This window comes from Syngnathus scovelli, chromosome 14 (assembly GCF_024217435.2).
Source record: "Syngnathus scovelli strain Florida chromosome 14, RoL_Ssco_1.2, whole genome shotgun sequence".
Taxonomy (NCBI): domain Eukaryota; kingdom Metazoa; phylum Chordata; class Actinopteri; order Syngnathiformes; family Syngnathidae; genus Syngnathus; species Syngnathus scovelli.
This window is the reverse complement of record NC_090860.1, coordinates 6,613,771-6,629,482: the sequence shown is the minus strand read 5'-3', so window position 1 is coordinate 6,629,482 and position 15,712 is coordinate 6,613,771. Positions and strand designations below refer to the sequence as shown.

General features: G+C 45.5%; 1 protein-coding gene across 4 annotated transcripts; it reads left to right on the top strand.

Annotated features, from left to right (window-relative positions):
- The first annotated feature begins 4,824 nt into the window (after window positions 1-4,824).
- Window positions 4,825-9,514, top strand: mbip (MAP3K12 binding inhibitory protein 1). Of its 4 annotated transcripts, none has more exons than XM_049741020.1 (9): window positions 4,825-4,932; window positions 5,619-5,735; window positions 6,152-6,331; window positions 6,819-6,915; window positions 7,131-7,196; window positions 7,429-7,584; window positions 7,692-7,789; window positions 9,108-9,146; window positions 9,231-9,514. In XM_049741020.1, the coding sequence occupies exons 2-9, from the start codon at window positions 5,646-5,648 to the stop codon at window positions 9,336-9,338; spliced, it is 834 nt and encodes a 277-aa protein (XP_049596977.1). In that variant the 5' UTR covers window positions 4,825-4,932; window positions 5,619-5,645; the 3' UTR covers window positions 9,339-9,514. The 4 variants fall into 4 exon arrangements, with proteins under 4 accessions (XP_049596977.1, XP_049596974.1, XP_049596975.1 ...); XM_049741017.1 differs by having other exon boundaries at window positions 4,869-5,036; XM_049741018.1 differs by having other exon boundaries at window positions 4,869-5,036; window positions 7,692-7,842.
- The last annotated feature ends 6,198 nt before the right edge of the window (window positions 9,515-15,712 follow it).

Genomic DNA, 15,712 nt, shown 5'->3' with positions numbered 1-15,712 from the left:
TGAAAATGAACGATCCTCACTTTTGAGTTTCCTGATTCTCCCAGGGGCTGCCAAGTGTCCCACGTTCCGCATGTTGCTCACCCACCCAAAGTGAATGATAGGTTGCAGCACCCAAAGAAGCCTTGAATGTTGCCAGACAATACGCAATCAAGATCCCCAAAATGTGACAGCTTAATGGCGTCCGTCTTGGCCGCTGCTATGATCCCAGCTGAGAAAAGGCACAAATGTCCATTTAACCCCCAGCCAGGACCACCCCCCGAGGTTCGAGGTAAATAGGGTCCCACACATTAGGACCTGTTGAGACTTAACATATTTTCTTCTACAGCCTGCGAGGGGATTAGCCGGGAGGGTGGTGGTGATATTTGCCCACCGCTCCCCCTCCCACTCTTCCACCGCCCTTCTCTTTCTTAATGAAATATGTCATTAGGAGGAATTCATGTGACACAAAAGGGGCGACAGTCAAAAAAAAAAAGGTTGACTAATTATATAGTTTGCTCTGGCAGAGGCTGCGGGCAGGTGGCTGGTCCATCATGCAAATGGCTGCGCCAACGCAATTAGCCTCTGGCAGCCGCCTCAATTAACAATTAGCTAACATGCAATTCTGTGGCGCGTCGCCCCCGCCGGCTTCTTTTAGGCGCAATTGTCACCGTGTATTTTTCAATTGCTCAGTTGGAGACGTGCTTTTCTTAATGTGGTCAATTTACAGGCTCGGCGAACGGAAGTCGACCGCGAGGGGGGGCCGCCGGGGTAATGCTTCCCTTTCAAAAAGAAAGAAGAACTTTTTTTTGAAGGGAGCAAGCGGAGTTAACTTTGAACTGCCAAAAAGGATTCTACCAGAAAATTTGGTGGAATCTCTGAAGTTGAACACCCTTGGCGTTGTAATTTGGGGTGAAGCTATCGCTCTAAAAACCACAGCTGTCAAACTGCGTTCTTCGAGGGCCTCCATCTTGCCTGCCCGCCTCTTTTAGATGTCTGCCTCCTCCAACACACCTGATCAAATGATCAGCAAGCTCGGCAGGATTTGATAACCATCCAGATCATTTGAATCAGGTGTGTTGGAGGAGGTATCATTCTAAAACAGGCAGGATACAAAATATGGAGATACTTTGTACGTTAGCATGGCATCAGGTCCGACTGGCACTGAACTGGCTGCCAACAGTTTAGCAGACCGACCACATGCTGCGTCTCGAGGTACTGCTTTTCTAACCCGTTCCACCGATCCCCCTGATGGCCCACCGCCCCTCACGGGGGGCCCCCCTCCTCGCCAGGCCCACCCACACGCTCTTATTATTCCCGCTGGTCCCCGACATGACACGGGAACAAAGTAGACATTAAGCGACATTAAAGCCGGGGATGGAAGTAATCAGGAAGCCGTTATCTCTTAATGAAGCCAAACACATGCGCGGCGATACACAGAGGCACTAATCAATAGAGGCTCCCCCGGACAAAGGGGGAGGCGGGTTGGGCTTGGCTCGAGGTCGCGCTCTGCGCCCCCCCCACCTCCCACAAATCAATTAGAAGGCTTGTTTGCTTTGACAGTCTACTTCCATTAATTACATCTTCATTAAAAGTAATTTGTCAAGACAACATTAAGAAGACCTGTCCTGTCAGGAGGGAAGATTACGAGATTAGGGGCGAGCTATAGGCTGCCCCTATATGTATGTTCTTCTTCACAATCCCCCAAGCAGCCCATTTTCAAACAAAATAGCACACTTGGAACGAAATGCATTCCAACTTTGTGTCGTTTTTTTTTTTTTTTTTTGTAATAGCAATCCACAAAAATGAAATTTCCGTCATCACATCAACACAAGCTGTGATTTTTTTTATTGACACGAACAAATTGCTGCTCATCACCAAAGTATAACGTACCCACTGTGAAGCATGAAATTGCGAACAATTCCAAGTAGCTGTCAATGTAAGCGCAAAATCTTTATTTTCTGCTTGGAAAAGATATGTCAGGGAAAGCCTACTAGAAAAACTGGACTTCAGTCGGATGTGCTTCAAATGGTGGCAGGTATGTGCTGACTCGCCTTTGAATGCGATGAGTTCATTCTGAATGTGGCCACGTCTCCATTTATAAGATGGTGTGCACGCTTGTGCAACTACATTATTGCAGTATCAGTACAGATAGGTTACATTAATAGTAGGGAAAAAGGTTTTGAAATTATCTTGGTGTCAGTTTTTTTTAGGTTCACAAATTGTGTAGGGGTGTGTAGACTTTTGAGGTGCCACTACTGAAATATTTTAGTCTAAAATGAAACAATTAGAACTTTCATGTAAGCTAATTGCATCTGCATTGGAAAGGAGCTAATTTGTTTTAAAACGCTTTTACTCCGCCATGATCTGCATGTCTGGTGTCCTTTTTCTTTTTTCTTTTTCTTTTTTTGTGCAACTCCAGCAGCACAGTTGCTTTTACCAAAGGTCCCCTTGTTGGTTGCTATAGCATTCTCGAGCACCACTCTGCTAAATCCCCTCCCCCACACCGACCTGCTCTGCACACTTGTAATAAATTATCCTCAAGTGAAGTGAAAGAATAAAATATATTGGTTAAAAAAAAATGCAGCCGGCCCAGCGCACTTTCGCGAATCACCCCCTCGTGAACACTTTTGTGCGACGTGACCCTTTTGACAGTCTGCTAACTCTTTTCATATCAACACATATCACATTGTGTTGTTACGCAATGTTTCGCGCAATCTTTAGGATGCGCCTCATGCCGAGCGTGAAGTGCAAACACATGCGAGCGGGAGTAGGAGGAGGAAAGTAGCGATTTGTTGATTAATTAAACGTGGCTTCTCCAAAAGATACCCCCCGCTCCCCCCCTCACAATGCGCCGGCGGCAAGTTTGCGGCAGCGTGAATCGCACTCCTCCTTGCTGTCATCTTTGCCAAATTGAATGCAGATTGAAAATATATTTTTGGCTCTTGACTGGGCCTATTCACAGCCTGTTGAATCGACGGCGCATCAATAAAAGGCTCCCCCCGTTTGGGAACTTGGAGTGATTGCGCGCGCGCACATTTTGAGGAATGGCGTTATAAATGGTTGCGCATGGGCTGAAGCAGCGAGCTCACAACTTGACAATCATTTCACGCACCGGCAGCGAAGAGGAAATTTTTGGGCAGTCACCGAATTTGTGTAAGCGTGCACTGGTATGAATTTGAGGCCATAGAATGTGCTGGAATGAAAATGAATAGAGTGGAAACGCTCAGAGGCGCGGACGGACATTTACCAGCAAGATGACTTGTGCACCTTGCTAAATGTGGCCTACAGATGACCCATGTCTTTCCTGCTTCATGCGGGCTCCCAGCACCACCCGGGATCGGTTGCCTGCTGAGTTCTGGCAAGAAATCAATAGTGCCGTGGGGGCGGGGGGAGGGTGACGTGGTCACGTGTCCTAATCATCTGTACATTTACCATCACAATCAACAATCAAAGCCAGGACGCGTACCTTTCTTTTGGGGGGCCTCCCGAGCGCAACAATTTCCCGGCTGACTGCATGGTGGCGGCAAATTAGAAGCCTCGGCTCCCGTGAGCGGCGCCTAATGGCTCTGATTTGTGAACTGCTAAACGAGGTTATGTAAATGAGGATTGAATAGAGGCAGCGGGACCCCAGGTGACAGGTGCAGGCGCTTTTTAAAAAAAATGTATTTAAAACAAAGTGGGTGTGTGTGTGGGGGGGGGGGGGGGGACGAAATCAAGGCAACACGCAATGTGCGTAAAATTGTGCTGTATCGTTTGAACTGCATGCTGTTTTTAACAATTATCAGCGCTGTACACAATGAAAAAGGCACAAATAATTTGTTTAAAAAAAATGAAACCGAAGATTGGAAATATCAGGATAGTCGTTTTGCAGTTCATTTAAAAATTGACAACATGTAAACCACATGCATGAGATACACCTCCCTCCATCGATGTATTCAAATTAGTCGGTTTTAGTGGGTGGCAACGTAAGATGGCCACCAGGGGTTTAAATTCTTCCGACGGCATGTTAAGTCCATTCAAATATAAGTCCGTAGGGAGAACGTAGGCTCAGTGTGCCAAACCATTACAGTTCCGCTCCCGTTTGGGTAGAACACAGACAAATGAAACCAAGGAACTTGTCCTCATTTTTTTCTAAAATGATTAACCCACGAAAATAGATTTGAGGCGCATGAGTGCCGCGGTGCTTTCTCGTTTGCCAGCAACTGTCATTTTCCTGTTGTTGTCCTCATCAGTCTCTCTCGCCATCAAGTGAATAGACGGCAAAATGAATAGAGCAGCCAGATTTTCCCACAGTCACTCAACGTGCGCACACTCACTCACACGAAAATCACCATTGTGGTCGATGCTACTGCTGCACAGGCTGCTCTGCACTCAACAACAATGTTCTCATTAGAGCATGACTGTTCCTTAGTATGAATTGTCAAGTGTAATGTTAACTGGTAAGTATGTCATTATAAACCTGGTTTTATAATTTTTAACTACGTTATAATGCGTGATTTTTCATCTAATGCAATTAACATATTCTGTATTATCAAATGTGTTTTTACATGCCAAAGCATCATTGTTTACAGTTATTGAGAAGTGACGAATTGAGGTATTTAAAACATGGTTTGAGAGCGAAAATTTAAAGCCTGAGATTAATTATAAATTTTAAAGAGTGGTCTCGATTTAAAAAACTAGAAAAATCAGCATAATGAGCAAATTAGGGTGTAAATGCTGGTGAAAAATCTCACTGAGTCCACCCACACTATGATGACCATTTCTAAAATAATTATGGAATTTATAATCGGGATTTTATTTTTGGGTTTTATGTGAAGTGGGCGCTCTCGGCTGCACACGCGCGCCCACGCAGTGACGCGTACGCTCCGCCCTCCATGTTTTTCTTCCAACCAATCGGCGTGCACGTCTTCTCCTGCCGTAAAACAGCAATGGCGGAAACAATGAAGCTAACCGGTGAGAGTTTCCCTTCCGCGAAGGAGTCCACTTGTAGCAAATTGTCCAGCTACACGGACTGCATGAGTGCCCTGCTCAAGCTGTTGGCCGACCTCGTCAGTGAGGTTGGTTCGGTATTTTTTTTAAGCGCGGAAGACAGCCAAGTCGGTGTTGTTTGCTAGCTCACATGCTAATGCACGTCGCTGCTGCACGGCAGCATTTCACAACGTAAACACCCGACATCCTCGCAGAAGTAAAAGCCTTTTTAAACTGTGAGATTTTGTTCTCCACAGACAATCGGAGATGCCTCATTGAGCGGATTAGACCCCCGTGTTTTGTTAGCCAGGCCGCCATATTGGATGGGGCAGGCATAATCATACACCACTGCAAATACATGAATAGAACTTCGTAAAGAGACACGCTACAGTGCTCAAAATGTTTCTTTCCTATATATTTTTGTGACGGATAAGAACCAAGTCATCGTAGTAATTGTTGCCAATGATATGTTTGTTGCGGTTTTTTTAATGCAAAACTTTTTCTTTCCTTTTGCTTTCTCATTTTAGAAATTAAAGGAAGAAATCCCCATTTATAAAATGAAGAATAAAAATACACAAAATGAAAACTTATGTTCACTACAATCATTTGAAACAAGTTAATTGAGTGAAAAAATACTAAACATTTCTTGCTTTTTTTTTTGCGTGTCTCAGCTCAAATTAGGTGACGCCGCTTTGAGGATGGAAGTCAACCTGGATGCCTTGAGTCCACAGCCGTCGGACGCCGCTCACACTTACGACTGTCTACAACAGCACATCATTAAGCTACAGGTACACTACATGTCCTCTCAACATTTCACTGGGATTTTTGTACAATTTCCTCAGTTTGTGTGCCAAGACTAGCAACAAAACAAATTTGATGCCTTTTTTTTTAACTATAGTTCTAAACATCTTAGTGGGCAAAATTGCTTTATTGACTCCCATTAAAGCCCCAGTTTTTCATTACCATATAAACTTTTGTATTCTCTAAACCTGTTGCTGAACATTACATTTTGTATTATTATTATTTTCAAATTTGACTTGCTTTATTGTCATTCAAAAGAGTAAACAGAATGAAATCTCATTACATGGCACAAGCGAAACAAAACCAACAGCTACGACCAGCTGCGAATAATGTTGCTGTGGAATAAATAGTGATGAAAAATAGAATGAAGGATTGGAAAAGTATTTATTTATATTTACTCCAGGCCGTGTCTGAGAACCTCAAAACACTGGCAGAGGCTCCAACTCGTGAGTCACTTGAGACCGAGAAAGAAATGCCGCATGACACCGCGTCCTCGTCCGCCCTCCGCCGCAGCCCGTCAACCCTGCCCCTCCCTGACGCAGCCGATGACGTCTTGGTGCAAATCCGTGCCGGCAAGTCTGAGGTGGGTTACGCTTATGAATAATCATCACGTCATTAAAGGGCTCATTGCAGGCCCGAGATCTGGCAACAGGGGGAGGGGCGGGGGTCCTTTAGCGGCGCGGTCTGCTATGAGAGACCGCGCAGCTTGGAGGACTTTGAGAGCGGGGCCTGGTCCTTGATGGATTATGAAGTGGATGCTCATTACTCTCAGATTGGATGTGGATGGAGGACAAGAGGCCCCATTCTGTTGTGCATTTATTTTGCTAGCCAAGCAAACAGTATTCATATTCTATCACGCCACAGTGGCCAGCATGATGCGCCTACCTGGAATTGCAATTGTCATTCCTCATCATGTAAATTGCGACGCCCACAAACCCAGCGAGGTTCCCCTCACCCCCGCCCTCCCCTCCCGTTTGCCTCGTTACATTCTCATCACAGCGGCGACACAATTTTGCTTTGCGGATGGCCGATCAATCCATCGCCTGTCATTACGCGTGTCGTCCCTCCAGATCGAGCGCAGGATATCTGCATTTATGGAGCGCAAGCAGATGGAGATCAATGAAAACAACGTGCGCGAGTTCTGCAACGTGATCGACTGCAATCAGGGTGAGCGAGGCCGGCGTGGGGGTGGGGGGATTGAATGCGGCGTGGTGTAGAGTGGGAGCCCGCGCACAGATTGCCAATGTTTGGGAGAGAGCTGATTTCCAGCGGGCGAGAGGTCAGGCCGGACTGAGCTGGAGTAGCTAACGGCCTTGGAAAACACGGCGGCCGTGATGTTATTGTGCTTTTATTCATGTAATTTTCTTGTTCTTCCTCACCAGGGGAGAGCTGCGCCAGAACAGACGCCGTGTTCACGCCGTTCCCCGGATTTAAAAGCCACGTCAAAGGTGCAACTGGAACATAAAATTAGCAATCATTGTGCATTTACACACTAATTGTGTGTATAAAAAAAAACACAGACAACCGTTATTAAATTGTCAAAACTAATTCTTGAGACGAATTAAGGAAGCACGATGTGTCTTGCCCATCTCATTTTAAACAAACGTTGCTGCAGTTCAACAAGCATGAAAAGAAATGAACTGTGCTTATTTTTTATTTTTTTGTAAATATTTGTCACAGTCACGCGGGTGGTGAACACATACGGGCCTCAGACCCACTCCAGAGGCCAAGGAGAAGCTGGCGAACAGGCACGAAGCCTTGCCACACAAGACTGCGGCAACCCAGCCATCGAGGAACGGCTCAACAACATTGAGGCTCACCTCAGACTCCCGACAGGTAATAAGAAAGCTCACCTCCTGACTGGAATTCTTTAGAACCCTGATGGATCACTACACACACATTTTTTATGGGTTTAATATGTGATTTTGGATGTTTTCTTGCAGCGGGCCCAGTTCCTGTGAGTGTCTACCAGAGGCTAAAGAAGCTGGAGGACCGCATCTTACAGCTGGAGGGACTCTCGCCAGAGTATTTCCAATCCACAGTGAGGACATGCACGCTTTATTTCTCAAGAACCAGCCGGCATAGTCAAAAGCTGTAAGCGGCTAATTGAAGTTGCTAGCTAGTTCCGCTGCTATTACTAGTAGCAAAGTCACCTGTGAGGCACCATTAGCCGCTTGGAGCAAAAATGGAGACTCCAGCAGAAAAGTTTGAGCTGTCAGAGGGAAAAGTGTGAACAAAAAAAAATTGCCAGCGGGTCACTCCTTTAGTGAAGAGGGAGAGGTGCCATGTCACCGGCCATTGTGTGGGCCCAGGTGACAACAAAGGTGTGGGACTTGAGTCACATGACTCGAGGCAGACTTCAATATTCAGTTTTAGGACTTGGTAACATGCTCGGCTGAAACTTAGGAAAGGTTCAAGGTTCATCTAGGTAGAGCTCGACAATTAATCCAAAATGTATCGTAATTTTGATTTTGGCTTCTCACAATCTTAAACGTAATCGAAATGAAATGATGAATGTGCCAAATGCCGTGGAGAAATTGACATGAGGCTATGATGGCAGTTTGGGTGGTTGAATCATTACAAAGTTTTAAAATCGACGAATAATCCTCTTCATTAATTGTTTCACACGATTCATTGTCTTGTGTACAATAGTTTTTCTTTTCATCTTTTAAGACCACATTGTCTTTCATAGTTAAATAGATCATCATCGTAATGATAGCAATAAATAGATAACAATATTGTTAAAAAGGCAGAAACATTGAGGAATACACGATTACATGTCCCATATTTTCGGGACTTCACGTGCCGTCAAAAGCACATGAGCAGAATGCGACGTGGCTTGATGGAAGACGTAGTTCCGCTGTGTGTGTGTGTCTGTGTGTGTGTGTGTGTGTGTAGTAACGTTTTCAAAGTGTGCTCGAGATGAGCCGCATCATGTCTCTCCGTCTCGTGATGCCGCCATCGCACAGCACAGCACGCTGCGCTCTTCAACCCCTTTTGACTCGCTGCATGTTTGTGCCAGCGCACATGTCGAGTGTTTCTGAATAAATCCGCGGGGTCTTTTCCAGTCCAAGTACCACTTTTTGTGGGGAGGGGTGGGGATAAAATGTATTTTGGGGGTTTGCTCAAGCAGCTACATGTAGTTGCTCCCACAAAAACGTCACAAAATGGCACTAAAATGAAGTTATTGCTGAAAAACAGTAGAGGGCGTCCTTTTGGTATGACGTCACCAAAAAACAGAAAAGATTTTGGATAGACAAGTCCTCAGACTTAAACCCTATAGTGCATGCATTTTACTTGAGACTTAGGAGGAGGCCGTGACTTTTTGGCTAATCATCAAGGTGTCTACTTCTTTGTAGAACCTCCCACACAAGAGACCCAAGACCTCCCCTGCTCAGGTACACATCTTCTTTTCTGTTCTTTTTGGGAGGCTTTCGTCTCCTTGCTGCCAGGCTGACTTTGCTGTTGATGTTTTCCTTCAGGCCTGCAGTCTGACCGAGCTGGATGAGAAGATTAGCGCCGTCAAAGCAGCCCTGCTCAAGAAGGCCAATGACTTCCAGCCTGCATATGGACCCGAGTTCCCACTTTGACATGATTTGATGGAATTGTAAAATTAGCTGTAGCATGGACCCAGATGATAATTTTATGGCTGACATAGAAAACTTACATGAGGAAACCAAGGCCTGTTTTATCTGCGTTGTTTCAGTGCATCCCCAGTCAGGTATAATGCTCCCCTGTGTAAATAAATGTAAATTAAGCACTTTGAGCGTTGGACTTGTGCTTCATTTCAAATTCCTTTAATTGTTATTCTTTGATCATTTACATGGTTGTCGTTAGCCATGCTACATGCTATGTACGTACTTGAGCATGCATTTCATTAGCCACTTGTCCTTGTTTTTTTTTTTTTTTATTTAGGGGAAGTCATTTCTTGCTAGTCATTAGCTTAGCATAGGCTCCATGCTATATATTGTACCTTCAAATGGAGTGAGCAGCCAGACATGCTGCCATGGTGCTGTAGTTAACATTTAAAATCGTTCAATTTCATTGTTGGTATATATATATATTTTATTGTTTTCGTTCATTTGCTTGCCAGTTCAAATTGATAGTTGGCATTAGTGTATATTATTGATCATATCCATGACCATTATCAGGTTAGCATCTGATTGAACAAAATAACTTTTTGGTGTGTGTACTCTTAACTGAATTGCACTGCACATGCTGAAGTTTTTAGATCTCTAAGTTATTTTTGACGCAAAAAAAAAAAAAAAAACTGCTCGAAATCAGCGTGGCTGGTTATCAGCGATGTGTCGAACAGACAAGCAGACAAATCAAACAACCTGCTAACAGCGAGAGTGCGCACGTGTGTACACGCGCGTGTGCGGGCGCCACGGCGCGTAATTGGGAGGAAGCTGAGCGAGGCCACCTGATTTCTTTGCCTGACTGCTGCGTTGCTGATGATCCACGCTAATGGTTGTCATTATGACAAATGACCTGATTATGGCAACTCTTGTTTGCGAAACATCTCGCAGACCCAACAAAGCAGCGCCGCCGTCGCAGCTTAAACGGGCTGCCGCTGCGCTCGCTCGACGATGCCGCTGCCGCCGTCCTCCTCATAAATGACTAAAGCGACAATTACGTTCTCCTTTTTTTCGAGCGATTGCAATGAAACAGGCTCGTTTTGCATTAGTGCTATTCAATTTCATTTACGTTGGTTCTAAACTGTTCCAGAAGCACTAAATGAAATTCTACACATTCAAACTTAAAAAACACACGTTTGTAAGTATTTGAGCGCCAGATTGCACTTTCTCACTCACACACTTAGAGCCACAGCGTGCTTGCTTCAAGCTCATAAAAAATGGTAGTTAAAGAGCCAGGACCAGAATGTGTGTACATAAATATACATATATACGTATATATGTATTTATTTTTATTTTGAGCTCTGTACTCCTAATCAATTACAGGCCATTTAGTTGATTTAGTTAAATCAAAATAATCACTACAGTGGTGCAAAAACTGCCAAGTCATAAAACGTCAGCGGCTAACAGGTGTCACATTCTTTCGTGATTGCATTTACTGTAAGCGGTTTTATTCTTCAGTGACGTTCTTTGTCTGTCATGTCACTACTCTTTTCCCTTTGATTGATGGAGTGACCTCGGTACAATAGAACTTGCGTTCTGGCGTCTTTTTTGTAAGGATATGTTATTGTTAACACGGAAATGGGGATTTCTTTTTGTGTTTCTTTCAGGTGTACCCCTCTGTTTCCTTTATTATTTCTTTGGCTCGGATCCTTCTGCGGATGTTAGACAAGGGGGTCGAAATGTGCAGGAACCACTTGAGCTGCTGCAACGTTGACAAATGGATTTGGGTTTGGGGCTCTGCTCTCTGGAGGTTTTTATTGTTCCCCTGGAGCTTTTGTCTCGCACGCGGTCCCCTCGTGAGGGTTAATGAGGACAAATTGCTCTGAGGGTAACAAATGGATTATGCGACGGGACAAAAGGTTGTACGCGACGGCCGGGATCTGCCCATCATGCGCCCATTGAGCCCGGCGTCCTCCTCAAGTGGCTCGCCAAATATCTCATTATCTTCATCCTGCCTGTTTTTTAGTTCGTAGCAAGGGTTGTGGCCTCCTGCGGGGAACTTCGGCTAACTGCAACGTTGTACAAATGGTGGCCCGCCGTTGTCAAAGTCAAAGCTCCAGAGGTGAGTGTGATTAAGAAAGTAAATACATCAAAACTCTAGATAAATTACGCAACTTACCAAAAATATATTGTAGGAAATTGTTGCGCTGAAAAGGTTTGCCGGAGATACTGGCCTGTCCCAATTGCATTCATTTCTGTTTTTACGTCGATGTGATCTTCGTCGTCAGTTCCGGCCCAAGTTCCAATCCAAAGTACAAATAAACCAAGAACTCAGTGGAATACCCAATGTGAGCTAGCTCAAATCGAAGCCGCATTGCCGGTCCGATACTTGTGAAGGCTTGACTGGGAAAATATCCCAAGATGCATTTTGTGCTCGGCCGTTCCAATTTCGTTCTCGCGTACATTCTTCGAAGTCCGCGCTTGGCCAGTTTACGTTCCATGCGTTCCTCGTGTTGAGAAGCGGCCATTTTGTCTTTCGTCTCGGCCAAGCTGGGACATAGCATGACTTGGGACTCATCCAACTTCGACGCAATTAATTTGTCAATCGCTCGCTTGTCTTTGAAAACAACTGTTTTTTTTATTTTTAAATTCCTGCAAGCGTGGAACCTGAGCATGGCTGCGAGGTCACACGGGCGACGTTTGTCCTTTCACGCTAACAAAGCGTCCACTTCCGCATTGACTCGGGACTAATTCCCACCTGTCAATCACCCCCCGTGTCTCACCGAGTCTTTTGGGAGCCCGGCTCAAAAGACACAGAGGTGTTCCTTGTCTACACCCCCCCCTCTTCTTTCCGCCTGTCTTTTGGAGTTCATAATTTTTTTTTTCCTCCCTCTGGTGAGGTCGCCAGAGAGGATTCATATCTATTCATATCTCGGCAAGTCTTAATGGGCTCCAAGCCCTCCAGGAAGAAAGCTCTTTCCTGTGACTAGTCAGCTCCAGTCTTTATTCAGCCGGTGGCTCGGTGTCAAAAAAGACTGTTGCTCGTTTGAGCCCGCGAACAATGAGGAACAAGGCTGAATCTCGAGCGAGGGGGGGACAAAGGAGCGAAAACAGGCTTTTCACTCTGCAGAACATTAGATTCTGACACATTTTGCCATGGCAGTTTTTCAGCCAGCACCACCACCAGCCCTTTTTCCTTCCTCATCATGGTGAGTGCCGTGGCTCGGCTCTTTTTTAAAGAGACCACCTGTTGGCAACAAGCCCGTTCTTCATTACAGCCGGAGCCATTATCGCAGGGTGACGAGCGCCACAGGCTAACTTTTTTAGCTTAACCCTGCGGAGGCTTCTTTCTGTTGCTGCTGGAAAATCATTTTTCTTTCCCCCCCGCCTAACCCTAACCCTCCACCCGGTTGGTAATTTTCAGGGCTTTTGTTTCTGTGAGAGGAAGTGATTCATTTGTGCTCTTGTTCATTACAAAATGACGCAAAACAAAAGAACTGTTAAAGAGCTCACACGCACCATCGGTAATTAAGATTGTATGACAATTTGGAGTAGGCTGTTGAATTTTGATTTTGGTCTTCATATTTTCTCCCGAAACGTTTTTCGACAAAAATATTATATTTTGCAATTGTTTTTATTTGTTGTAAAAATATAAATTATCAATGTAAAAACAAAAATACTTTTGCGAAAGCGAACTATATGAATTTTTACATATATGAGCACTTTATTTAGGGTCTTAACTTTTACTAATCTGATACTTCATAAAATGGGGCAAAAATGATTCCACTCTGGATGCTTGGGTTCATATGAGAGTTTATTAGGAAATTAGACAAAAAAGTCATTTTTAATAGCAAAATTTAAATCATAACTGACATAAAATATCAATGGAGAAAAATACCCAGAATTAGATATTTGACAAAAAATATGTTGCGGCTGTTTAATTTGTTGTAATTGTTAAAATTATTTATAATCAATAATTTAAAAAAAATTGACCCAAAACTACAGCTTTGGCGGTATTGCGACAATAACGAGAGTACAGAAGTTTCCAGTTTTCCCCAACAACTTTGTGGGCACAAGTCCCACTTTTTGCTCACGCTTCTTGTCAAGTGTCTTTTTGGACTTTCACATTGTAACCTCAAGACGAAATATGTCTGCCATGCCATCACTGTGGGGACACATGTAAGAAGGGGCGACGGTGAAATTATTGTCATGCACCTGTGACCCCCCACTAGAGATGGGGCGAAGGGGAGCATCCCCTCGGAGCCCTCAACAAGTCAGCTGCTCCACGCCAGCCAGCGCCGGGCTGTGTGGAGTTAAAAGTGGCAGCAGGGAAGCAGCGGGAGTGGAATTCAGGCAATTACAATCAAGTCGGGGTATAGTTAGAGCGCGGGCCCCGGCAGCACCTGAGCTGGATGCTGATGAGACACTTAGCCCCCACCGACAAGCAAGCCCCAGCTCCCCTCCTGCCCTCCGCCAGTGGAGTACAAATACTTCCTAACTGTACTTCATTTCAGAGCGGTTCTCTTTGCTGCGCTGCGTCCAGTGTGTGGACTTTCGAAATTTTTTTAAATCCAGTCAGCCATGGTGAGTTCTTTTAAGCAATTCAGATTTCGAATTTGTCAGCGTTTTCCATCCTCTGATTGGTAGGTCAGAGCCAACATGGTCTAGCAAAACACATCTGTGGCGTGCTGGATGCCGATGAGATCCTTAGCCCCACCCACACCGACACCCCCAAGCTCTCCTCGTGCCTTCCACGAGTGCTAGGAAGTAACAAAGTACAGATACTTTGTACTCCTCCTCCTCTGCGCTTCTGACCTACATTTACAACTTCAATTCTACTAACAAAAAAAGGATTCCCAGCACACTACTGCATATATAGTCCTCCAAGTACATATATGTGTGCTTCAGTGGCGTAACTTTGCTTTGACACGGATGGCGGGGAGTCAATCGCCCTCCATCATCTGTAATTGACTCTCATCGGTCAAGCATCCCTGAAACCTTCCGGACATTGCCCAGAAAAAAAAAAAAGTTATTTGCGCCACGAGCCTCTTGGCCTTTATTACGTGCTACACGCTTCCTATGCGGAGCTGTTCAGGAATATCTACGATTCAGAGAATATGGAGTCACAATGACTCTTATAGCAACCCCACCCACCCCTCAAAGCATTTTATATAAAAACCCTCGTTCTTGGATCTTTTCCGGGAGAAGAGGTGCAAGTGAGATGGGGTGCCCGCCTTCTCTCTCAGTCGCCGCCGGCGCCACCGCCACACTCGGCTCAAGCACCATCAGCTGAAGGGGGCAGCACGCTGTGGATGCGCCACAAATCGACACGTTTTTCAATGTAAAGATGCCACTGGGCCCAGATGGTTCTCCTGATATGTTTGACACCGCCAGAGCTACAGTAAAGGCATGTCTTTAGAGTCAAAATTATTAAGATAGGCAATTATGAACATTTTTAGGGGCACGTCTACATATGACAATTTAACATGAACCTGCACGAGGCTTAGCTTAGCATGCCAGCAGGCTACGAGGCAGAGTGTGTTTGCCGCTAGCCAAAGGGGAGGTCAGGTGGGGGGAAAAAAGCAGAACGCCTCTCCTGCAGTTTCTGTGCTATAATGGTTGTCTTTTGATTCTCCTGCCGGCGCCTTTGGGAACGCCGGGGATTGTCTCTTTGAAATTATTCCATTTTGCCCAAGAAAAAGAAAATGGATTGCGCTGATCCTGTTTTGTTCCAGAGCGGGGAGGGAGGCTCGGGGTTGTCAGGGGGGTAGTATTATCCCAGGCTGACACCGGTGGCGAAGAGGCAATCACAGTGGCCCGAGCTCCCGACAAAAACACTCCATCTGCGAGGAGAGGAGGAAATCACACCACAATGATGGCCGACTCGCCCGCGCCTGCTTCTGGCAGCTGGGCGGCGGCGGCGGCGGCAGCCCGGCTTTCTACACAAACGCTAAGAAAATCAGCAGCTGGAGCGCACAAAAGCCCGAGTGCCGCACCTGCTGGCGTGCAACAAGAAGCGCCGTTCAGTCGCAGTCCAAGTTGCTTTCTGCTGCCTCCTTCTATGGCTCCACCATGGATGTCATCCCTTACCGTTACCATTGAACGCATCTTACTTCGATCAGAACGGAATTTATAGTCTATTTTTTATTTTTTCCCTGTATAATGTGTGTTAGCAAGCCATGGCGCGCTAAACTGCTCGCTGGCAAAACAAACGTGATGAGAATGTCAAACTCAAGCCACCCTCTGTTAGTAGTCAGCAGCGTCACCTCCTTCATGTCCCCTACCTGGGGATCAAAGACACCAAAGAGAGCGACCTGACCCCAAGTCCCAATACTGCCCCCCCTCAGCCCAGCCCAGCCCCGCCTCGCTATTAGCAAACAGACAAG

Excerpts from the sequence above, each read along its gene's own strand:
- mbip (XM_049741017.1), top strand. The coding sequence starts at position 4,908 with ATGGCGGAAACAATGAAGCTAACCGGTGAGAGTTTCCCTTCCGCGAAG. Across the intron at positions 5,736-6,151 it reads AGCACATCATTAAGCTACAG|GCCGTGTCTGAGAACCTCAA; the intron begins GTACACTACATG and ends TATTTACTCCAG. Across the intron at positions 6,916-7,130 it reads CGTGATCGACTGCAATCAGG|GGGAGAGCTGCGCCAGAACA; the intron begins GTGAGCGAGGCC and ends CTTCCTCACCAG.